The sequence below is a fragment of the Monodelphis domestica genome, chromosome 3, assembly GCF_027887165.1.
Source record: "Monodelphis domestica isolate mMonDom1 chromosome 3, mMonDom1.pri, whole genome shotgun sequence".
In the NCBI taxonomy this organism is placed as follows: Eukaryota; Metazoa; Chordata; class Mammalia; order Didelphimorphia; family Didelphidae; genus Monodelphis; species Monodelphis domestica.
The window spans coordinates 437,880,505-437,905,918 of record NC_077229.1 but is presented as its reverse complement, the minus strand read 5'-3'; the positions used below and the strand labels follow the sequence as shown (position 1 = coordinate 437,905,918).

General features: G+C 34.9%; 1 protein-coding gene across 1 annotated transcript in view; it reads left to right on the top strand.

Annotated features, from left to right (window-relative positions):
• GOLPH3 (golgi phosphoprotein 3) overlaps window positions 1–25,414 on the top strand; it is a 58,136-nt gene that overhangs the window by 17,053 nt on the left and 15,669 nt on the right. The window contains exons 2-3 of the mRNA XM_007487503.3: window positions 6,190–6,321; window positions 24,748–24,862. Of these exons, the coding sequence (XP_007487565.1) occupies window positions 6,190–6,321; window positions 24,748–24,862 (247 nt within the window). The remainder of the gene's footprint in view (window positions 1–6,189; window positions 6,322–24,747; window positions 24,863–25,414) is intronic.

Genomic DNA, 25,414 nt, shown 5'->3' with positions numbered 1-25,414 from the left:
GATTAGAACAGAAAGGTTTAAGTTGTACCAGTAAGTGTGGCATGAAATTTATATTGGTTTGAGTAATGAATATGGGAAGAGGGCCATAAGTCCTCCTAAATTTGCCTTGATATTGGAGGCTGGTTGTAGATGTTTTTGTGAGGTGATCAAATTGGAATTTTAGAAAGTAATTTCTTGCATTGTATAGAGCAGTTTGGAAGAAGAGGCTGAGACTTGAGGTTGGGAGCCCATTTTGTCCTTTGTTTAAGCAAAGATTATTTTAGGTCATGTTAATAGTTGTATTTGTGGAAATAAATAGATATGGCTTGATCTAGGAGACTGGAGGAAGAATTGGTAGGTTTGCTCTGGCATTTAGGGAAGTAGAATGATCTTAATGCCTAAAAAAAGTTTTTAGGACTTGTAATTTTTTAAAAAAACATTCACGTGATTTTTTTCCTACTAAAAACATGAGCTCTCCATAAAGAGCTTGTGAATTTGTTTTCCTTTTTTTACTTGACAAAACTATGTCACCATATTCTACTAGAGGATGAATCTGAGCAAACTGCCAACAACTGAAATAAATTATGATGGCTCGATAATTTATATCATTCCTGTTGAACCTTTACTAATCTACTTAGTTTTAGAGTATAGTAGAATCTCACTTTTATAATTAAGAAAGACTTTAAGAAAAACTAAAATTAATTTCTGATAGCTTTATTGTAACTTTGGAGATGAAAGGTTTGAAAGAAATCTTGAAGATTATTTGGAAATACACTACTGACATCAAATTTCTTTGACTTCTAATTCTTTGAATAATATGTTTTTGGAAGACATCCAGAATCTTAATAAAAGAGATCATTTTTTCATTTTATTTTATAACCATTTGTAATCTCTCCTTTCCTATTAAATAGTAAGCAAAAGAAAAATAAAACCTTCATAATAAATCTGCATAGTCCAGCAGAACAAATACCCACATTAGCCTTGCTCAAAAATGAATGACTCTTTATTTTAAACCCCTTACAATCAGGAGTGTTTATTATATGGGCTTGTGGCTTTTACTACATTGGTCAGAGTTCCACAGTCTTTTAAAGTTTTTCTTAGCAGTGTTGTTGCTGTATCACTTGTTTTGGTTCTACTCAGCATCAGTTCATACCAGTCTTTCCAGATTTCTTGGAAATTATTCCTTTTATAATCCCTTTCCAGCTTTCCATATTATTTCACAATACTATAATTTGTATAGGCATTCCTCAATTCATGGAGACTCCCTTAGTTTCCAGTTTTTGTTACAACAAAAACTAATAAATATTTTTGTGTCCTCTTTAATGTGGTAAAGGGCTACAGAAGTGTTACTGACCCAAAGGGTTTTTTCATTTGAGAACTATCATTTCACATCTTTTTGGCTTTTATCTTTTAGGTAATGGTTGCCACATATATATCTGAATAATTTTCTTATATATCTTAGATAAGAGAACTTTATCAGAGAAATCTGCTGTAAAGGGATAGTTAATCCTGTCTCTTCCAATTTTATAACACAATAAACATTTATCAAGTGCTTTATCTATGTGCTAGGTTCTGTGCTAAGCCCTGGAGATTAAAAAAAAAAATCAAAATGAATGCTGGAGGGGATGTGGCAAAGTGGGGACACTAATTCATTGCTGGTGGAGTTGTGAATTGATCCAACCACTCTGGAGGGCAATTTGGAACTATGCCCAAAGGGCGATAAAAGACTGTCTGCCCTTCCATCCAGCCATAGCACTGCTGGGTTTGTACCCCAAAGAGACAATAAGGAAAAAGACTTGTACAAGAATATTCATAGCTGCACTCTTTGTGGTGGCCAAAAATTGGAAAACGAGGGGATGCCCTTCAATTGGGGAATGGCTGAACAAATTGTGGTCTATGTTGGTGATGAAATACTATTGTGCTCAAAGGAATAATAAAGTGGAGACTGGAACAACCTCCAGGAAGTGATGCAGAGCGAAAGGAGCAGAACCAGGAAAACATTGTACACAGAGACTGACACACTGTGGTACAATCGAAGGTGATGGACTTCTCCATTAGTGGCAATGCAATGTCCCTGAACAATCTGCAGGGATCTAAAAAATACTATCCACAAGCAGAGGATAAACTGTGGGAGTAAAAACACCGATGAAAAGCAACTGCTTGACTACAGGGGTGGAGGGGATATGACTGAGGAGATACTCTAAATGAACACTAATGCAAATACCAACAACATGGAAATGGGTTCGAGTCAAGAACACATGTGATAACCAGTGGAATTGTGCGTCGGCTATGGGAGAGGGAAAAGTGGTGGGAGGGGGGCGGGGAGGAAAAGAAAATGATCTTTGTTTCCAGTGAATAATGTTTGGAAATGACCAAATAAAATAATGTTTAAAATTAAAAATAAAAAATAAAAAAATAAAAAAATCAACTACATTGGTTTTGTTGTGCAAAAACTAAAAATTTATATAATCAAAAATTGTCCATTTTGTCCGTTGGTCCTTTTTATCCCTTGTCTGATCATGAACTTCTATCCATGGTTGGTAAAGATTTTCTTCCTTCCTCTTCTAATTTGTTGGTTTTTAAAATTAAATTTTATTTTCCGATCTGAATTCTCTTTATTTTTATCCAAATGATACTGCCCCTGTTTATCATTGCTTAAACATTTTTTAATTAATATCTTTTGTTTTTCATTATCCAGTCATAGCTGTCAAACCAGAAAATTCCATTATGTCCTGAATCAGATTAAAATTTAATTGAAAAATGTTTAACAAAACAAAAATACAATGCAATTTAATGTTAATTAATAGTTTTAAAAGTTAATATGTGGCTTAAGTTATTGGTTTCTAATTGTTTGACATCACTGATCTAAATTTCCTTTTTTGTTCTTGGTAGCCTTTCCCAGAAGGCCATTCCAAATTAAAAAGTATGTTTTCTTTAAAAAAACAAAAAGGAGGCAGCTTGGTAGCTTAGTGGATTGTTTTTCTTGTATTTGATTATTAGTTCATGTAAAATTTCCCAGTTCTTCTATAATTAATCATATTTGTTTTTTCTTATGATACAATAATATTCCATTATGTTTCAGTATCTCATTTTATTTACTCAGACTCCAGGGGCATCTATTTTATTTCTAGTTCTTTGATATTATAAAAAGTGCTTGTGTAAATGTTTTAGTTAATATGGCGATATCATTAATGGCTTTCTTAGGTTATTGTAGTTTTGCAATCATAATTGTTCTAGAAAAGCTCAAACTTCTTGACAGAACTTTAATTCATTGAGTGACAAAATCCTCTTTTGTTTTTGCTTATTTTGAAATTGTGAGTCATGTTGAAAGGCCAGATTATAGTAGTAATTCATTCACATTTATAAAATTTACAAAATGCTTTTCTTATAACAACCTTTCAGTTAGGGAGAATGAGGTTTTTTGTTTGTTTGTTTTTTTCTATTTTACAAAGTAAGAAAATTGAGGCTCAGTAATCCTAGACAGTTTGCCCAATTTTCACACTCATATTATGTGGCTTGAACTTAAGGATAACAATAAAAATCCATAATTTTAATAAAATAAGATTGACTACTTATGCTGGATTTTATAGTCTAATTTGGGTCTGAATGCTGGTTTTGCTACTTAATAAAGCTCAGTAGGAGTTGCCTTTGCTTTTTAAGTTTCCTTTCTCCATAGTGAATATCCTCAGATCTGTCACTTGGTTTTTACAAATGGTTTCAGGTGCCCTCATTTTCCTAATTGCCTGCCTTCAGTCTATCACTGCCCTCCTAAAATAATGATACTCACAACTTCTCATATTTTTATTACCTAACTAGTAGATTGTCACTTTCCTTCTAGATAGTACATATCTTTTAATAGAATTTTTTAAAGGTAGTTTCCCATTCATAGTCTATGATTATGTGTCTTCTTTTCATCCTTGTATCTTAAAATAGGCCTTTAAGAAATATTTGTTGAATTGATAAGCATGCAAGGTACTTCCCAATTTTAGGTAACTAAGTCTTCTTGGTATTTTCTGAACTGTTAAACAGGTACAAAATTTGATATTTATATTATTTTAACTTTATTTTGTTAAGAATTTATACATCATTATAATTTGCTGTTCTTTGTAGATTTCCGCACATAGCATTAGCAGATACAACAATACCACATAGAGTTTTTAGCTGGCTATACAATTGTTAAGCAGAATAGGGACAAGGCAACCCAAGTCAAAATTGTTGAATAGCATAAAATTTGGGATAATTTTTGAACTTAATGTATCACAGCCATCTTTTTGTCCTTTGCATCTTCCTTTAATAATAAAGTAGAGGATTGAGAGTGATCCTATTATTTCATATAGGGAAATCCCTAATGAGGGAACTTTACAAATCAGCATTTTCTCTGTAACTTAAATAGCATGTGTTGCTTAGGGCACTAAAAGATTAACTGACTTGCCCAAAGACCAGAAGCTTTTATTAAGTACTTACTTTGTGCCAGTTACTGCTAAGTGCTGGGATACACACACACACAAAAAAAAAAATCAAAACACAGTCCCTGCCCTCAAGGAGCTCCCATTCTAATGAAGGAGAAAAAAAAATTGCCATGCAGCTGGTATATTTTAGAAGTTGTATTGAATCTAGGTTTTCCTGCTTTTCAAGCTATTCTATATATGCCACACTATCTCTCTAATAATATATTAATTTATAATATGAAAATACTTTCATAAATTAAAAATTGAGACTATAAAAAATAATTTTATTGTAACTCACTTGGACCCTATTAAATTTCAATTCCATTTTCCATTCTGTTTAACTATTTGACCTAGCTTTGTGTCTCTTGCAGATGTCATAAACCTTCCATGTAGTTCTAATTCATATTACAGAGCGTAAATAAATAACCCAGGACCAAGCATAGATTACTGGAAAATTGCCCTCAACATCCTCAAATCGACTAACCATTAATGACTATTCTTTGTGTCTGGCTATTCAGGTAGTTCCTAATCTTTTGAATTATACTATTGTCTAACCTGTATTTTTCATCTTGTCCATAGAAGAGCACAAAAACTTTGTAAAAGTGTTTTGTTAAAACTTAGGTAAGCAGTGTCTACCAGGATAGTGTGCTAAGCCTGAAGTCAGGAAGATTCATCTTCCTGATTTCAAATCTGGCCGTATATACTTACTAGCTGTATGACTGTGGACAAGTCACTTACCCCTTTTCTGCCAGTTCTTCTTCTGTAAAATGAGCATGTGTTATTTTTGCCTTTTGTAATTTTTGTTGATATTTCTAGTGAGGAGAAATGTCTTTTTTTTAAATCAGTGATTTGGATCAGTTTTTTATATTGGTAGTTGATTACAGTACTTTTGGAAACTGTTCACCTCCTTTGACTGCTTCTCTATTGAAGATTGGATATTGGTTATATATGAATGAGTAAATTCTATTTTATGTTTTGGATATGAGACTTGCATCAGAGATAATTGATGTCAGTATTCCTCATCCTCTGCTTCTTATATAACATTAATTGTTCATTCAAAAACCTTAAATTTAGGTCATTGAAATTGGCAACTTTCTGATCTCTTATATCTTGTTTAGTTAAGAATTTTGTCAGTGGTATAAGCTACATCCTTTTGGTTGTTTATGTATAATCTTTTATATGTAGCTGGCATATGGTAGCCAGATTTGTCACTGTCATGTTCCGTACCCTACGTATTTAGGTAATACAGACATGAGAATTCAGTGTTTGTTCTTTTCAGTTTTTAAATTGTTCTTTCTTGTGAATTATGCATACTTCATTTTAGTACATCTTGATTTTATCAATTTTAGCATTTTTCAAAATATTTGAAATTGCAGGGCAATTAGATGATTTATAGGAAATAAGAAATAATATTTGAAATCAGAATATTTAGTCATAGTAAATATATGGAATACAATGTAGGGGGGATGAAATTATTTTTTTCTCATTGGCATGCATTAATCTCTTTGTGAAACTAGGTTTTCATCTGTACTTTAAAAGTATGGAAAGGGAATTGAATCTAGAACAACAGTTTTTCTTGTGTAGACTTTTTCAGTCTTTTACATCAAGATATGACATTTATGTCTAGGAATGTTGTGGGTGTGACTAAATAAAGGGCCAGAAAGATAGTATTTTGCTTGAAACTTTGTTATATCCCTGTAATAGTTTTGATTTTGAATTCAAAGAAATTAGATCTTTTACCACTGTTTTTTTTTTTAAACAGGGCTACACATCATTTTGGAATGACTGTATATCATCTGGATTACGAGGTTGCATGTTGATTGAATTAGCTTTGAGAGGGCGATTACAACTGGAGGCTTGTGGAATGAGGCGCAAAAGTCTTTTAACAAGAAAGGTAAGATAAAGAACATTTATGTTTAGAGTTTGAATAAGAATCTTAAGCTTTTAACTGTCCCCAAATTAAAAAACATTCCTACTAATAGAACTTTCTGGGATTAAAAAATAAACTTTTGTCCCCCTCCAACTAAACATTTAAATTAACACTTAAAACTTAAATTCAAATATGTTTCTAACATCTGAAAGTCTGAATCTATCCTTCTCTGGCTAATAGAGTAGGCTATTGAAAATTTATGTTTTTTCCATTTCACTAAAATAAATTGAACAGGTCTTTTCATAGAAATTCTGAACTATAATTACTGCTTTTGAAATCATAATTCTGAAAACTGGCAAAAAAATTTTTTCCTACAAAAGTTTTGCTATTCATGAGCCAAGTACCCTGTTTCTATTTATCTTTTTTAGTAACATTTGAATACTTTCCAGAATTCAGCTTTCACCACTCTAAGAATTAAGTCTCTGTGTAGGTAGACAGATCTCTTACTTCTCTTGATGTAATGAAAGTGTTCAGTGTTGGTTAGTCTGTACTGAGTCTCTTCCTAGAGTATAGTGTCTTGGACAACCCCCTCTCCCCCATTCTAAAATGTTCTGAATATCATAAAGCTTTATTTGTTTGGGTAATCTGTATTACTATAATTCCTGGTTGGAAATTTTTTTTTTTGAGGGGAAGTTTTAAGACATTACCCTCTTGATAATTACAACTATGAGTTGAATACTTCTTCATTGTACTGTAATTATTAATATTTCCATTTTTGCATTTAGAATACTTAGAAATAAAAAACCGTTTTACTGTTAGAAAATATGGAGTTTATCACTGTACCTCCTCTTTTCAGAGGAAAAAGCTATGTAGAGACCACAAAAATCTTCTTTGTCAAGTTCTTAGAATTGGCTCCTTCCCCAAATTATCCCCAAACCTAAAGCTAGAAATATTTGTTGGTATAAAAGTTATATTAAATGTTTTCATTTTCGTAAATAATACTAATTCATATTTTTATATAGTCCTGTATAGAAATTTGTGTTAAAAACCCTCATTTTAAAAATGAAAACACTTCTGGGAAGTTTGTTAAAAGGGCTATTAGTCGTTTATACTTTTGATGTTAGTTAACTTAATCCAATTATTTTCCAAAGGATCTCAGGTTTAGAAGATTACTCAAATATTCTCTAACTCGACCTTTTTCTTAATAGGAATTCCTTTTATAACATACTCAGAGAAACAGTTATCTAGTTTTTGCTTGGAGACTTCTAATAAGGGGAAACCCCAATAATCTGAGGTGGTTCATTTCACCTTATATTAAGCTTATCTTTTCCTTTTTAATGTCTGTAAGAGAGGAAAGCAGACTCATCATGCTGGAAGACCATTTTGAGCAGGGGAAGGGTAGGAAGGAGAGAGAATTCCAAAGAAGGAACAGAGGAACTCACTTCTCTTTGGGAAACCTATCAGGGAGGTTGATCTGAGTGAACCTCTGAGCCTGGAGCATCCTCCTGTGAAACCTGACTCCAGTATCCAGTGGAAGACAAACCAGAGTAAATAGGACTTTGGCAGAAAGCTATTCACCACAAGAAGATTTCTTCTCAATCCCTCTGGACAGCCTTGAATTTAATATCATAGTTGGACAGCTCTCACTAGCCTGACCCTGCAAGATTTGAGATGGGGTTCAATTATTATTTAGGGACTTCCTATTTCCCACATTCCTGATGCCTTATCCCACAACTCACTTGCCCTACCTTTCATGTGATCCTTTAGAATAAATAGTTGTTTACCAGATCAGGTGCCTGCTTCATAGTATCCAAGAAGGGAGACTTGGAGTTTGGGGGGAGGAAAGTTACACTTCTCAGAGAGGGAGAAGCTCTCTGTCTTGTATTTTATTTCAACCAAGTCTCTGAGGGAACAGTAACCTGTGATTCTGAAGGCAATCAGAGTGGGGGTTTACCAGGGAAAGGGAGAGGGAAACCTATCTATCCCCTCTCTCTCCACCTCTTGGCTTCATTCCATCTATACCACACTCTGGTCCTGAATTTAGTGGTGGGAGATTCCATTTCTCCCCCTTCATTACATGTCACCTTGCTTTTAGCCTTCTGGAATGAAACAATAAGTCTAATCCCCTCTTTTACAAAATAGTCCTTGAGGCTGACTATCACATCTTTCAAAAATAAACTACCCAGTTCCTTTAGCTAATCCTCATGTAATGGGTTGAAGGCTCATTACCATCCTCCTTTACTCTTTTAAAAACTGATTTCCATATCCTTTTTAAAATGTGGCATCCAGAAATGAACAACTTCCCAAGAATAATTTAAATAAATATGATGGAGCCAATGAAAAGTAGGAAATGCTGTGCTTCAATGGGAGGGCTACTTATTCTGGAATCAGAGGAGCCAGATTCAAATCTTACCTCTAACAGCTTACTAATTGTGTGACTTTAGGCAAATCACTTAACTTCCCTGGGCTGAAATTAACTTAATTTTAAAATAAGTGCGGTTGGGCAATGGCCTGTTGTCAGGTTCTTCCCTTCCAGTTCTAGATCTGTGAGTTAGGAAAACTGAAGTAGGATATAGTTCAAAAGAGGAAAGAAGGAATGTAAATTACAGTGACAACTTCATTGATAATAAATGATGAAGGTATGAAGTAAAAATTCCTGATTTTCTTGAACTATATATATAGCATGTTCAACATTTATGGTATTTTCAACAACATGGAAATGGGTTCGAATCAAGGACAGATGTAATAACCAATGGAATCGTGCGTTGGCTATGGGAGGGGTGGTGGGAGGAAAAGAAAATGATCTTTGTTTTCAAGGAATAATGTTTGAAAATGACCAAATGAAATAATGTTCAAATTGAAAAAAACAACAATTTATTGGTTAATAAATACTTTAAAACTAAAAAAATAAATAAAATAAAAAAAGAGAAAAAACATTTATGGTATTTTAATACTTAGTAAATCTAGAGTAAATATTATGGTGGAAATTCCTGCTGTTCTCTATTAGGCTGATTTTCTAAGTGGCTTAAGAAATGCAAAATTTCTTTTCCTAGCTTTTAAAATTTCAAACACTTAAAAGATATCAGCAGAAATAATTGAATAGCACTTTTCTATTTTAAAAATGCTCTTGGCATTTAAAGATTGTTTTTCTTTATTAGGTTGAATTTTCATCTAAAGAAGAATATAAATAACTTAAATTCTGATTAGTCTTTTGATCCAAAAAATTTGCATTTGTATGATATATTGACATTTGGTCATATTACATTCAATGTTACATTGAATTTTAATGATACATGAAAACAGTTTGGAAAGAAAGCAATGTTTTGTTTCCTGTTAATCAACTTTTTTTTGAACTAGAAAATTTTGAAGCTTTTACAATGATCTTATCATTGACTAATTGGAATCTACTTCCCCTCTCCTCCCATCCCTCCTTTCTTAAGTCTTAGAGTCGGTACTATGTATTGGTTCCAAGGTAGAAGAGCAAGTAAGGGCTAAGCAATGAGGGTTAAGTGACTTGCTCAGGATCACATAACTAGGAAGTGTCTGAGGCCAGATTTTAACCTAGACCTCCTGTCTCCAGGCCTGACTTAATCCACTGAGCCACCTACTTACCCCACCTTTATATTTATTTTGAATCATTATTGCCTCTAGAAGACTTGCTTCAGGTGGTATCTATGAAATTGCTTATTTGATATATTCTGTTAGATTATACCCATGAGATTGAATATGTGATGTGTTTTAGGAAGATACCCATCCAAACCATTGGGAATTTTAAAAGGTTTGGTTACGTAAATTGATACACCCCAGTTATTTGGGTTCCCTTATTTGGAAAACTTACATATTATATAACTTCAGGGACATCAAAGAATCTGTGTTTTCAGTGGTATGAGTATTCTTTTCACTTATGGCATGGAAGTTACCTACTTTCAGCAAAACCCTAATTCTGAGAGGTTCTTCGAAGCCAAAAAGACTTCCAAGGATAGGTGATTGACCTCTCTAATTTGCTGAGGGGTCTGGAGGAGGATACACAGCAAGGTATTTGGTTAAGCTGCAAGCTCCTCTATTTGTCTACCATAAAAGGGTGTGCCCCTTAGTATCTGGTTGAAGAGAGAGGCTATGTGGGCTTCATTACTCACTGTATAGATAGGTGCCCAGTGTAGCAGAAGTGACACTGATGTGCTCCCCCCTTCTGGGAGACCCACTGCTCCTCTAGTCTCTGACAGACACAGTGTCAGCTTCTCTTGCTATTATGGCCAAGACCCACCTAAAGAGGAGGTAATTTTTCAGCTGAGCAAGAATGACGTTTGTTTTAACCAAGGCCTGACCTCTCTAAAACGTAATCATATAGCATTTAATAAAGCAAACTTTTTTTGAATTACACATTTAAAAGAACAAAAATAAAAATTTTCTGTTTTATAAGTTACAAAATGTTAAACCCAGGGAGGATTATATATTTTTTTGCGTGATATAATTTAAATACAACTAGATTATTCATTCTCGGAATATAGGAACAATGTATTTTTCATATATTTGTGTCTTAGCTAGTATGCTGTATTAAGAAGTAGTGTAAATTTTTAGTGAAGAGAGACCTGCATTCAATTGGTCTTTGACAGTTAACTAATTTTATAATCCTGGGCAAATCACAACCTCTTTGAACCAGTTTCCTGATCTGTAAATGGGATAACAATAGTTGGATTTTTCATTGTGAGGATCTAGTGAGATGATACTTGTAAAATCAAACAAATATTTAATCTTGCAAATCTTAAGGATAATATGTGGATATATTTCCGGTTGTAATAAATGGGTACACTGGCAGTGACTAGAGATCTACTATTAGGGAAACCTCAAGGTGCCTAGCTGGGAGATAGAAGTATTTCTTCAGATAGAGAGATAGTGAGAAATATAGAGAGATGCTGCTAGAGCAGTTACTCTGGGGTTACTCCTCTGTGGATACCACCCTTCACCTCCCAATTTCCACCCACATCCTTCTGCCTTCCTTTCCCCTCCCCCGGTCTTAGTCAGCCACCTTCTAAGTAACTCAGGGGAGTTATGAGATTTCAGAGAAATATTCTTCACTCTTACTTTCTCAAGTAAAGGGGTTTATTGAAAATAACAGGATGGGGATTGAGGTGAAGGGGATTAGGGGTGTCCCTAATTTATAAAGAGGATTGGGAGGATTTGGGGAAATGTCAGTCCTGTCACAGCTGTGACACAGAGACAGTCAGAGAGATGGAGGACAACTGTTAAATCTTCCTTCTTCCAATTACACAAAGCCACCAACAAAAGCTAATTTTTTCTCAGATTAATTCCAGAGGCCCCCCCCCCCCCGCCCCCCGGTCCTTCAGCCTAGGACAGACAAAGCCAGCCACCTTTGGTCAGTAACTCCCAGAGAAGAAATTTTTCAGTTCATCTCCTCTGGCCAGGCTTCCAACTGCCTTTCCTGGGAACATTCTGTTTGGAATCTTCACCTTGATTGACAGGTCTCAGGTCCTTTACTTTGGTTTGCATGTTTGGCTTGGCTTGTAAGTCCTCTCTTTCTTCATGCCTCTTCCATAGGAGGAGGGTCAGTTTGTAAGAAAACTGGAAAGAGAGAGACATGCCAGATCATAAGGAATTTTGAATGTCAAACAGGATTTTTATATTTGATTCTGGAAGTAATAGTAACTAGAATTTATTGAGTGGAGAGGAGGGGGCTGTGTGACATGGTCATATCTGTACTTTTAGGAATTATTTTGATATATATATGGAGGATGGCCAGAGTTGCGAGAGACTTAAGGCAGGAAAACCCAACCAGAAGGTTATTATTGATGAGGGCTTGTACTGGGATGATTTTATTGTCAGAGGAGAAAGTCATACAGGAGAGAGAAGATGGGGTTGGCAACTGATTGGATATGGGAGGTAAGAATGAAAGTTGAGAACAACACCTAGGGTGCAAGCCTGAGTGACTGGGCATTGTGGTTTCCTTGGTAGTTGGAGAAGAGGGGAGGCTGTGAGGGGAGGGGGGAAAGATAATGAATTCATCCAGGGGATATTTAATTTGAGATAGGAATTTGAAAGTTAAGAGAGAGGTTAGGACTATATAAATTGATCTTAGAATCATCTGCATAAAAATAGAAATAGAATCCATGAGAGATCTTTTGATATATTCTCATATAATCACTCAGACTTTTGTTGGTGTTTAAGATGTTAATTAATATAAAACCACAGTGCTATATGAAGACAGGGTAAAGAGCCCTGAATTTGTAATCAGAAGGAGATTAGATTTGAATTCCACTTCCAAGTTAGTAATTATGATCTCAGGCAAGTGACTTAACCTGAATTTTTGTTTTCTTATCTGTAAAATGGGGTGATAATGCCTTTAAAATACCTACCTTAAAATGACAATAAAATGACAATAAAAAATTGAACTTACAAAATGCTTCATAAACTCTTCACATACATATTAGTTATATCTCTGTACAGCACCAGAGCAAGCTACTTCAGAAATTTCTTCTGTAGGAGGCAGCTGGGTGGCTCAGTGGATTGAGATCCAGGCCTAGAGATAGGAGGTCCTGGCTTCAAATCTTGCCTCACACACTTCCCACCTGTGTGACCCTGGGCAAGTCACTTGACCCCCATTGCCTAGCTCATACCATTCTTCTGCCTTGATAGAAGACAGAAGGTAAGGGTTTGAAAAGGGTTTAAAAAAAAAAGAAATTTCTTCTATAAAACTTTAAAAAAATTTTTATTTAATTGATTAAGAAAAATTTTCCACGGGTACATGATTCATGTTCTTTCCCTCCCTTCCTCCCACGCCCCTCCCATAGCCAACGCTCAGTTCCATTGGGTTTTACATGTGTCATTGATCAAGATGTATTTCCATCAATTCCGGGAGGCCATTCCAGTTCACATGGAATTCCTCCAGTTCATTATTCCTGTGAGCACAAGAACTGCCTCCCTTTCCCCTTTCCTCACCAACAGATACCACAGTTTGTTCAGCCATTCCCCAATTGAAGGGCATCCCCTCATTTTCCAGTTTTTTGCCACTACAAAGATTGAGGTTATAAATATTTTTGTACAAATCTTTTTTCTTATGATCTCTTTGGGGTATAAACCCAGCAGTGCTATGGCTGGATCAAGGGGTTGGTAATCTTTTGAAGCCCTTTAGGCATAGTTCCAAATTGCCATCCAGAATGGTTGGATTAATTTACAACTCCACCAGCAATGCATTAATGCCCCTATTTTGCCACATCCCCTCCAACATTTATTATCTTCCTTTGCTTACATGTGTAATGGTAGAAATTTTAGGCTTTCTGGGAGAGGTTATAATATTGTAATGGTTAAAGTGTGGCTACAGGATTTATGTAATATTGAACCATGGCCGCCAAGGAATTTACTTATGAAATTCCTAAAATGAAACACTCAAGTCAGAATGGAGTTTATGGAGGTTTAATCACACTGGGAGTAGGGAAAAGGATAGGGAGAGAAGGAGAGAAGAGAAAAGGGAAAGGGGCTACTCAACCTCTGACCAAGGCAGAGGGAGTTTTAGGCCCAAAGCCCAGGTGGAAAGAATCAGTCCTTAACTCACGTGACTGCTCTGAAGGAAAACTGTCTGCGGGTGTCCTTCCTCTCCAAGCTCCTAACACCCACTCCCGTCTCACTCTCTCCACAGGAAGTGAGCGAATTCCAGAGGCTGTTCCCTACCTCACTTCCTGTGTCTCACAAATGCCAATGGTTGGCTCTAGCTTGGCTTAGGACAGCCCAGGTGGGCAGTTAGTTATTTCTGATTTGTCATTGACTAGCACATGCCCGTGTAGTGTGGGTGTGCACAATTTTTGGGTGCTATACCAAGATGGAGACTTTTAAAATTCACACATGCTAGCCAGTCTGGTAGGTATGAAGTGGTACCTCAGAGTTGTTTTGATTTGCATTTCTCTACTTATAAGAGGTTTAGAATACTTTTTCAAGTAGTGCTTGTTGATTGTTTTGATTTCTTTGACTGAAAATTGCCTATTCATGACCTTTGCCCATTTATCAGTTGGGGAATGGTTTGATTTTTTTTGTACAATTGATTTAACTCCTTATATATTTGAGTAATTAGAACTTTGTCAGAGGTTTTTGTTATAGAGATTTTAATTTAATGTAATCAAAATTATTTTACATTTTGTAATTTTTTTCTAACTCTTGCTTGGTCTTAATGTCTTTTCTTTCCCAAAGATCTGACAGGTATACTATTCTGTGTTCACCTAATTTACTTATAGTTTTCTTCTTTATATTCAAGTCATTCACCCATTCTGAATTTATCTTGGTGTAGGGTGTGAGATGTTAAACCTAATCACTCCCATACTGTTTTCTAATTTTCCTAGCAGTTTTTGTCAAATAATGAATTTTTGTCCCAAAAGCTGTGATCTTTAGTTCTGTTATACAGTGTCTTGCTGAGGTCTCCTCCCTTCTGTCTCTTAACCAATACTATTTCTATAAAACTTTTTGAAGTCTGGACATAGTTTTAAAGGAGTAGAAGGGTCTGTAAGAAATGTATAAAAGAAAGATGTAAGTGATCATACAGCACAACACAGTCTATTCTGTTGCCTAAATGGGACAAGGAAATAGACAGGAAAAGCTCACACCTAGAGTTTATTTGCTCCTAGGTTCCTGAGATTGAGTTTATTAACTGATATTTTAAAATGCATAACATTTGTTGAAGTTTCTAAGCCCCGGTATCCACAAAAAGAGACTTCCTATATTATTTACTAGTTAGTGGAAGAGCATTCTTTATAATTTGTATAATTCTGAGAATACATACATACTTGCTTTGCTGATACTAGCTGAGTTGATCATCTTATATTTCTGTTACTGTATATACATTGTTCTCCTAGTTCCACTCACCTCAATTTTGCACCAGGTTTTTAAAATTCATCCTGTTCATCATTTCTTATGGTGCAATAGTATTCCATTAAACCATATATGTACAACAACATGTTCATCCATTCCTCATGGGATGAACAATCCTATAGTTTCCAATTCTTTGTCACTAAGAAGAGCTGCTAAAAAATATTTTTTTAAGGGTAGGTCCTTTCTCTTGATTTCTGATCTGTTTGGGTTAGACTCAGAAGTGGTATTGCTGGGTCAAAGGGTCTGTATAGTTTTATGGTCTTTTAACTCTGGTTCCATATTGCTCTCCATGACTCTCCATGATGGCTGTGTCAATTCATAATTCCACCAACAGTGTATTACTTGCTTAGTTTTCCTACATCCCCTCCAACATTTATCATTTTCCTTTTTGGCAATGTTAGTCAATGTGTGAGGTAGTATATGAGAGTTGTTTTAATTTGCATTAATTTGCATCAGTAGTAATTTGGAACATTTTTTTCATTCTATTATAGTTTTCATTTCTTCTTTTGAGAACAGCCTGTTTATATCCTTTAACCATTTTTCAGTTGGGGACTGCTTTGTACTCATAAATTTAACTCAGTTCTCTTTATTTTTGAGAAATGAGACTTTTGTCAGAGATACTTGCTTTAAAATTATTTTCCACTTGGTTGTTTCCCTTCTAATTTTGGTTACATTGGTTTCATTTTTTTTTCATTTGTATAAAACCTTTTAAATGTAATCAAAACTATCCGTTTAATTTTTTATAATATTGTTTATGTCTTGTTTTGTCAGAGATTGGCCCCCTTATCCATACATTTGACAGGTAAATTTTTCCATATTCCCCTAATTTATCACCCTTTATTTCTAGATCCAATATCTATTTTGACTTTATCCTAATGTTGTAATGGTGAACCTTTTGGGGACCCGATGCCATGCCCCACTCCCCGCCCCCAGACTTCATGCCCCATGCCCATCCCCATTGGATGCAATGACCCCACCCACCCCTGCTGCTCAGGCCAGGAGGTGGGGCTAAGACTCAGCCCCTGGGGCCACTAAGGGTGTCCAGGTTTAGCCCCCCCCCCCCCCAGGTGGTGGAGGGAGGCTCTCTAGTCCCACCCCCTGCATTTGGGGCAATGGCTAGGCTCCCAGTTGGCCAAGCCAGGGGCCTTTATGTGCCCACAGAGAGGTCTCTGCATGCCATCTTTGGCGTGTGTGCCATGGGTTTGTCATTTTGGTCATGTTATGTGGGATAAGATGTTACTCCAGCCTAGTTTCTGCCATATTGTTTAATAGTTTTCCTAGCAGTTTTGGGGTAATAGTGAGTTTTTTTCCACTAAAGCTTGAATCTTTGGATTTATTGAATGCTAGGTTACTATGGTCATTAGCCAATGTGTTGATTTACTAACTTATTCCATTGCTCCACTATTTTCATTCTTAGCCAGTACCAGAGTGTTCTGATGGTTACCACTTTATAGTATAGTTTGAGATCTGGTAAAGCTAGGTTTCCTTCCTTCATATTTTTTTTCACTTATGTTCTTAATATTCTTGGTTCTTTTTTGTTCTTCTAGATGAATTTTATTTATTTTTTCTATCTCTAAAGTAACTTGGGTAGTTTGATTGGTATAGTACTGAATATGTAAATTAATTTTGGTAAGATTGTCATTTTTATTATATTGGCTTTGTCTACCTATGAACAATTAATATTTTTCCAGTTGTTTAGGACTGACTTTGTGTAGAGAGTTTTAAAATTGTGTTCATATAGTTGGGTTTGTTTTGGTAGGTATACCTCCAGGTATTTTCTGTTGCATATTTGCATAGAATTTACTTTCTCTTGCTGTTGGACTTTGTTGGTGGCAAATAGAGTTGTTGATGATTTATGTGGGTTTATTTTGTATCCTGTGACTTTGATAAAGTTGTTAATTTTTTTCTATTAGTTTTTTTTGTTAATTTCTAGGATTCCCTAAAGTATACCATATCTTCTGCAGAAAGTGTTAACTTTATTTTCCTTGCTGTCCATTCAATTCCTTCACCATCTTTTTCTGTTCTTGTTGCTTTAGCTATCATTTCTAGAACACTATTAAATAATAATGATGATAATGTGCATCCTTGTTTCACAATCCTGATCTTATTGGGAAAGGGTTTTAGTTTAACCCATTACAGATAATACTTGTTGATGGTGGAGAGCTTTATTTATTCCAATGTTTTCTAATATTTTTATAAGGTATGAGTCTTGTCTTTTGTCAAAAGCTTTTTCTGCATAATCTCCTTTACAGTATTTTATTTAAAATTTTTGAGTCAGTGTTCAATTAGGGAGATTCATCTATAGCAGCGATGGGGAACCTTTTAGAGATGGAGTGCTGGGCCCACCCCCATTCCCGAGATCAAGTTCCACGTCCATCTCCCCCACAAGTTTTGGGCATGTCCTGGTGACTCCAACCCTCTCACCCCCTTACTCAGTACAGGGGAAGGAGAAAGCACTCCCATTGGGTTGCTGGGCAGAGAGATGGGGGAAGTGAGGAATGTCCTCAGCAAATATAGAGGAGGGAGGGGAGTGGCCCAAGCTCTCTGCTTCTCTCCAGCTCTTCTGCCTGTGAGCTGAACATCCGTCCTTCCCCCATTGGACTGCTGGACAGAGGGGTGGAAGATGTGAAAAAATGTTGTCCGGCATGGTGGAAAGGGAGAGAGGAGCCAGCTTGACTGAGTCCTCTGCCTTTCTAGTAACAAACTCAGGGGTGGGGGACAGTGCCTACAGTGAGTGCTCTGCATGCCTTCTTTGGTATCCATTCCATAGGCTTGCCATTACTGGTATAGTTTTTTTTCCCCTCCCTATACTTTAGCTCTTCCCAATTTAAGTACTGTACGAATGGTGAAGAACTTCTTCCTCCATTTTCCCAAATAAGTTTATGTAGTATTGGAGTTAGTTGTTTGAATTCATTTGTTAATCCATCTGGCTCTGGGGCCTTTTTCTTAGGGAGTTTTTTTTTTTTTTAAACCCTTACCTTCCGTCTTGGAGTCAATCCAAGGCAGAAGAGTGGCAAGGGCTAGGCAATGGGGGTCAAGTGACTTGCCCAGGGTCACACAGCTGGGAAGTGTCTGAGGTCAGATTTGAACCTAGGACCTCCCGTCTCTAGGCCTGACTCAATCCACTGCGCTACCCAGCTTCCCAGCTTCCCCCTCTTAGGGAGTTTTTTTTTCCCCCCTTCTCTAGTTCATTTTATTTTTTTTTAACATTGTTTTATTTGGTCATTTCCAAACATTATTCATTGGAAACAAAGATCATTTTCTTTTCTTCCCCCCCTCCCCCCACCTCTTCCATAGCCGAGGTGCAATTTCACTGGGTATCATGTGTGTTCTTGATTTGAACCCATTTCCATGTTGTTGGTATCTGCATTAGAGTGTTAATTTAGAGTCTCTCCTCAATCATATCCCCTCCACTCCTGCAGTCAAGCAGTTGCTTTTCATCAGTGTTTTTACTCCCACAGTTTATCCTCTGCTTGTGGATAGTGTTTTTTAGATCCCTGCAGATTGTTCAGGGACACTGCATTGCCACTAATGGAGAAGTCCATTACCTTCGATTGTACCACAGTGTATCAGTCTCTGTGTACAATGTTTTCCTGGTTCTGCTCCTTTCACTCTGCATCACTTCCTGGAGGTTGTTCCAGTCTCCATGGAATTCCTCCACTTTATTATTCCTTTTAGCACAATAGTATTCCATCACCAACATATACCACAATTTGTTCAGTCATTCCTCAATTGAAGGGCATCCCCTCATTTTCCAATTTTTTGCCACCACAAAGAGTGCAGCTATGAATGAATATTCTTGTACAGGTCTTTTTCCTTATTATCTCTTTGGGGTACAACCCAGCAGTGCTATGGCTGGATCAAAGGGCAGACAGTCTTTTAGCGCCCTTTGGGCATAGTTCCAAATTGTCCTCCAGAATGGTTGGATCAATTCACAACTCCACTAGCAATGAATTAATGTCCCTACTTTGCCACATCCCCTCCAGCATTCATTACTTTCCATAGCTGTCATGTTAGCCAATCTGCTAGGTGTGAGGTGATACCTCAGAGTTGTTTTGATTTGCATCTCTCTGATTATAAGAGATGTAGAACACTTTTTCATGTGCTTATTAATAGTTTTGATTTATTTGGCTGAGAACTGCCTGTTCATGTCCCTTGCCCATTTATCAATTGGAGAATGGTTTGATTTTTTGTACAATTGATTTAGCTCTTTGTAAATTTGAGTAATTAAACCTTTGTCAGAGGTTTTTATGAAGATCGTTTCCCAATTTGTTGCTTCCCTTCTGATTTTAGTTACATTGGTTTTGTTTGTACAAAACTTTTTTAATTTGATGTAGTCAAAATTATTTATTTTACATTTTGTGACTCTTTCTAAGTCTTGCTTGGTTTTAAAATCTTTCCCTTCCCAAAGGTCTGACATGTATACTATTCTGTGTTCCCCTAATTTACTTATAGTTTTCTTCTTTATGTTCAAGTCATTCACCCATTCTGAATTTATCTTGGTGTAGGGTTTCTTAGGGAGTTTTTGATGATTGTTCAGTTTCTTTTTCTGTGATGGTTAAGTATTCTATTTCTTCATTGGTTAATCTGGGCAATTTCTATTTTTGTAAATATTCATCAATTTCATCACTTAGATGGTCAGATTTATTAGTATACAATTGGGCAAAATAGAAGAATTGATCTTCACTAATTGTTATTTTACCTTTTTTATTTTTGATACTGGCAATCTGTTTTTTTTTTAATCAAGTTAAACAATAATTCACCTAGTTTATATATATATTTTTTCATAAAACCAACTCCTTGTCTTATTATTTCAGTGATTTTCTTACTTTGCATTCATTAGTCACTTGAGATTCAGGATTTCTAATTGGTATTTAATTGCAGATTTTTAACTTGTTCTTTTTTTTAGTTGTATGCCTACTTGATCTGCTCTTTATTTGTGTAAGTATTTAAGGATATAAAATTCTCCTTAAGTACAGCTTTAGCTGCATTCCATAAATTTTAGTATGTTGACTCCTCATTTGTCATTTTCTTTAGTGAAATTGTTGATTGTTTCTATGACTTGTTTTTTGATCCATTTGTTCTTTAGGATAAGATTATTTTGTTTCCAAATAATTTTTAGTCTTTCTGCTGTTCTTTGTTAAATATGATTTTTATTGCATTATGGTCTTTAAAGTATGCATTTAATATTTCTTCTTTTCTACATTTGGGTGTGAGGTTTTTATTCCCTGTTATATTGTCAACTTTTAAGGTAACATACACTGCTGAGAAAAAGATGTATTCCTGTTCAGTTTTCTCCAGAGGTCTGACATATCAGAATTTTGTGAAGTTCTATTATCTCCTTGACTTCTTGTTCTCTGTGTGTGTGTGTGTGTGTGTGTGTGTGTGTGTGTGTGTGTGTGTGTTATGCTTTTTAAGTCTTAGAGGCTTTCTATCTTCAGTTTCATTTATCATTTATTTTGTTGTTGTTGACAGTGTACTTTCCTTTAACCAACTGATCAACTTGGTTAGAATTATATCTAATATAGGGGAAAACAGGCTCTTGAGCATTAGGAGACTGTAGACTTTTGTTTTAAGTAAATCTTTAGGCCCCAGGTTTTGTGATGCCTCTTCTGTTTGCTTGGAGATTGCTAAAGACCTAATTTTTTATACTAGATTGTTGCTAGAGATATGACCAAAGGTTATGAGATGTTGTATAAGCACCTATGTTGGAAAGAGTAATCAACTTTAGTCAGAAGGGACAGGGATGGATTAGACTTGTGATTTTATTGGTGTAGGAAACCTCCAGGTAAAAAGAAAACTCCATCCACCCTCTGCAACTTAGGATCTTGTAGCTATTTAGAGCACTCTCTAGGTTAAGTGACTTGCCCATCCATAGTCAGAGTATATATGAGAAAAGGAACTTTGAACTAGGGTCTTCTGAGTTGTTGGCTAAGTTGGTATGGAGAGAGTATTGAACATGTTGAAGATCAGAATTCAGATGTTAGCTCTTTCCCTTAAGTAGTTAATGTGATGATGAGCAAGATTCTTTCTTGCTCTCTGCTTGAAAATCCTCGTCTATAAAGTTAGAAGTATTAATATTTATACTACCCAAGAGATCTAGAGACACTGACATAGGGCAAAGAGCACTTAATTGAAGTTGTAAGGAGACAGGTTTGAACCTCATTTCCAACACTTAGTAATTATGATTAAGGCAAGTCACTTATCCTGTCTTTAGTTTTCTCATCTGTACAGTGAGAGTAATAGTGGTTAAATTTTTTTTTAATTTAAGTGTATTTAATTAACTTTAGAATATTTTTTTCTATGGTTACATAATTCATGTTCTTTCCATCCCCTCCTCCCAACCCCCACCCATAGCCAATGAATAATTCCACTGGGTTTTACCTATGTCATGGATCAAGACCTGTTTCCATACTATTAATATTTGCAATAGAGTGATCATCTATGTCCCCATCAAGCCATGTGATCAAACAGTTGTTTTTCTTCTGGGTTCCTACTCCCACAGTTCTTTCTCTGGACGTGGAGAGCATTCTTTCTCATAAGTCCCTCAGTATTGTCCTGGATCATTGCATTGCTGCTAGTAGAGACGTCCATTATGTTTGATTGTGCCACAGTGTGTGGGTCTCTGTGTATAATGTTCTCCTGGTTCTGCTCCTTTCACTCTGTATCAATTCCTGGAGGTTGTTCTAGTTCACATGGAATTTCTCCAGTTTATTATTCCCTTTAGCACACTAGCATTCCATCACCAACATATATTACAACTTGTTTAGCCATTCCTCAATCGAAGAGCATCCCTTCATTTTCTAATTTTTTGCTACCACAGAGCACAGCTATAAATGAGAGTAATAGTTTTTAATACCTACCTTAAAATGTACTAATGTTTAGATAAAGTAATATATGTGTATATGTATATGAAGTATTCCATAAAGCTTTGTGTTATATAAATGTCAGCCATTACACATATTTTGAATCTTTTTAAAAAATAATTTCAAGTTCCATTCAGGTACATCACCTCTTTCCTGAAAGTAATTCTTGTGTTTTATACTAGTACACATGTAAAATTCATATAAGATTGCTTGAGGTCATAGGAAAAGTAGGGAGGTAGAAAGAGGGAAGGAGGATGAGAATTTGGCTGAAACTTTTAAAAAATGAAGGTTAAAAAAATTTTTTTCATGTAATTGAGGGGAAAAAATTTTTAACAAGAAAGTGACTCTCTTTTTAAATGTCATTCTTTTAGTCAGTTTTCATTAATCTTGTTCTAACTTGTAGCTATTTTTCTTGAATATTTTTGTCTTTTCCCCATTTGTAAACTCCTTCAGAGTAGGGACCAAGTGTGCTTCTTTTTTCATCTTAAAAGTATCAAGTGCTGTAGAGTTTATCAGGTGTTTGAATTGAATTTAGGTCATGTTAATAATGGCTGGATTCTTATTTTCAGTAATTGTTCCCCATCAATTTCTCTGGTGGTTTCAATAGAAAAAATTTGTTTTAACTTTTCATTTTTTAAAAAGTAAACTATAAGGGAGGGAGGGAAATAATGTGATTATTGTAACCAAGGAATAATGTTCTAAATTGACTAAACTAATTCAAATGGTAAAATAAAGTAAACTCTAACTCCCCCTTATCAGAATGTTTATTTGAGAAAGTAACTTTTGTGTCTTTACTTACCTGTAAATCTAATCATTTATATTTATTAATAATCAAATAATTTAAGTATTCTGCTATGTTTTGGCTCTGCATTGAGTTCAGTCTTGTGGTTTCCAATGCAAATAGTATATACATTTTTTTTTAATCAAGGAAATTGTTAGCTTAACAAAGATCAGTTTATATTAGTGGGAGAAAATATCTTGACTTTAGCATTCAGCCAGACTAATATATTTACTTGGTATAACAGCTGGTTCTTCATTCCTGAAGTTCTTTTACATTGTATGATATGTCAACATTCCACTGTCTGATTTTTAATCTCTGAAGAAATACCCATGTCTTTCTGAAAAAAAATTATCTAACAATATCTTATTCCTTGAAAACCTCTGCTGTCTCCCACCAATAAGATTTTAATTATTTATTTAAAACTCTTGACTTCTGTGTTAGAATTGATTGTAAATATCAGTTCAAGGCAGAAAAGCAATAAGCATTAGGCAATTAAAGTTAAGTGACTTGCGAAGGGTCTCAAAGCTGGGAAATGTCTTAAATCAAATTTGAACCCAGGACCTCTCTCCCGTCTCTAGGCCATCTAATTTACTAAATATATATGACATTGGTGCTATACACAAATTATTACTAAAATTTTGTTAATATTTCTTATTGTAGTATTAATATTTATTATTTCATTGGATCATCAGTCATCATCAATGTCTTTGAACTGAAAGGGATCTTAGAGAATATATAATATTTTATTCATTATCAAGAAAACTGGATCTATGGTGTCCTAAGGTCATACTGTTTGTCATTGGCAGTCTTTTGACTTATGATTTACTTACTTAGTCTTATGATTTTTCTACTACATAATGAGTTTTGGCTATTGGTTCACCAAATAATTTTGTTGGACCCCAAACTCATTCTGTGTTAGCCACTATTTAGTTTTCAAACTAGAAAAAGTTTAATTATAGTGCTGCCATTAAAGACAAAACTTTCCTATGTGATGTAATGTTCTTTAGATTTTAAAGGTATTGTTGCATTGACTTACTTTATAGGTGATTTTATGGAAGAATGATAGATTCTAATCATTTGTTTTTTTGTAGTAATCTTAATTATTTTTCCAGTTTCAATTTACCCTATATTTTAAAAATATCCTATTGAACTAGACGCATTAGTATACATGAGATTTATAGCCCTTGCTATATCCAAAAGAATTTTAAGTAGCTAAACTTAGCAGAAAGATTTTTGGATCTAGTTTATGATTTTTTTTTTATAGTTTCTCTGCAATTTTGTGCAAGTTACTTACCCTTTCTTGGCTTTACTTTCCTATATATAAAATTTCTATAAAATGAGTAGAACTTTCTGTATTTAAATCCCTGTGTTGCGAGTTCAGGGCTTTTTAATTTAAAAAATCAAACAAACCTGGAAATAATCATTAAATTCTGTCAAGTTGCTGTTTAATAATGCACTGAATTGTAAAAGGTGCTTTTTATGTTTATGGGTTTCTTGATTAGGGGAGTTTCTGGTAATTTAATTTGACATAGAATCAATTTATCACAGTACACACTTGTAATTCTTGCTTCTGGAGAGATTGGTGGATCTCTTGAGCTTCTGAGTTGTGAGCTGCATTAGGTTTTGCTGATTAGATTTCCATGTCTTGGACCAATCTGGTCATCCTTCGAGACTGAGGGCCCACCTTAAAAATGGTCTAACCAGCCCAGGCTAGATAGAGTGCTAAAACTACACTGTTCTTGAGAAACTAATTGCATGTCTATCTAGCCTAGGAAAGATAGGAAGACATTCCATGGCAAACAACAAAAAAACAACAAAAAAAGTTTGAGTTTGAATGCAAGACTTCAAGTAATGTAACTTTTCTTTAGATTTCATCAAATGATGAAATAATTTTTAAAAATCTTCACATTTCACTTATTACTTCTGCTTTAGGTGATTTGTAAGTCAGATGCTCCAACTGGGGATGTTTTACTTGATGAAGCTTTGAAACACGTTAAGGAAACACAGCCTCCAGAAACAGTCCAGAATTGGATCGAACTACTTAGTGGTAAGCTATAAAAATTGGAATTTAAGAACAAGTATAAAAAATTATTATTGTTATTGAAGATTATCTTATCTTGTAACTATAAGCAGGTTTAGTTATAAATAGATCACCATGCTATATATATAAATACAACTTGAAACAAATTAGGCATTGAGTTGATATCATAGTGGTTTTCACAATTTCTCTCCTAGGGTTATTGAGGGAAGAATAGAGTTTGGAGTGGATGGTGGGATTTGTTTTTGGAAAAATATATGTAAGTTGATACGACTAAAAGAATTAGTTCAATGAATAAAATCTAGGTAACATTGATTAGCTAAACTATCTCTTTATATAAATCAGAACTTTTTCATAAATTTTATTTTCTAACCTATGACTGTTCAAAGTAGTATCTTTAAAACTGCTTAGTTTCAAAGGTTTATAATTAATTTGAGGTGTTATTGTGTCTATGAGAATGAATGATAGATTTTTATGTTGTGACATGTATACATCTAGAAATGTCATGGGAAAAAAACAAAAATTTTGTTGTTTCCTCACTAATATATCAGTTAAGAAAAG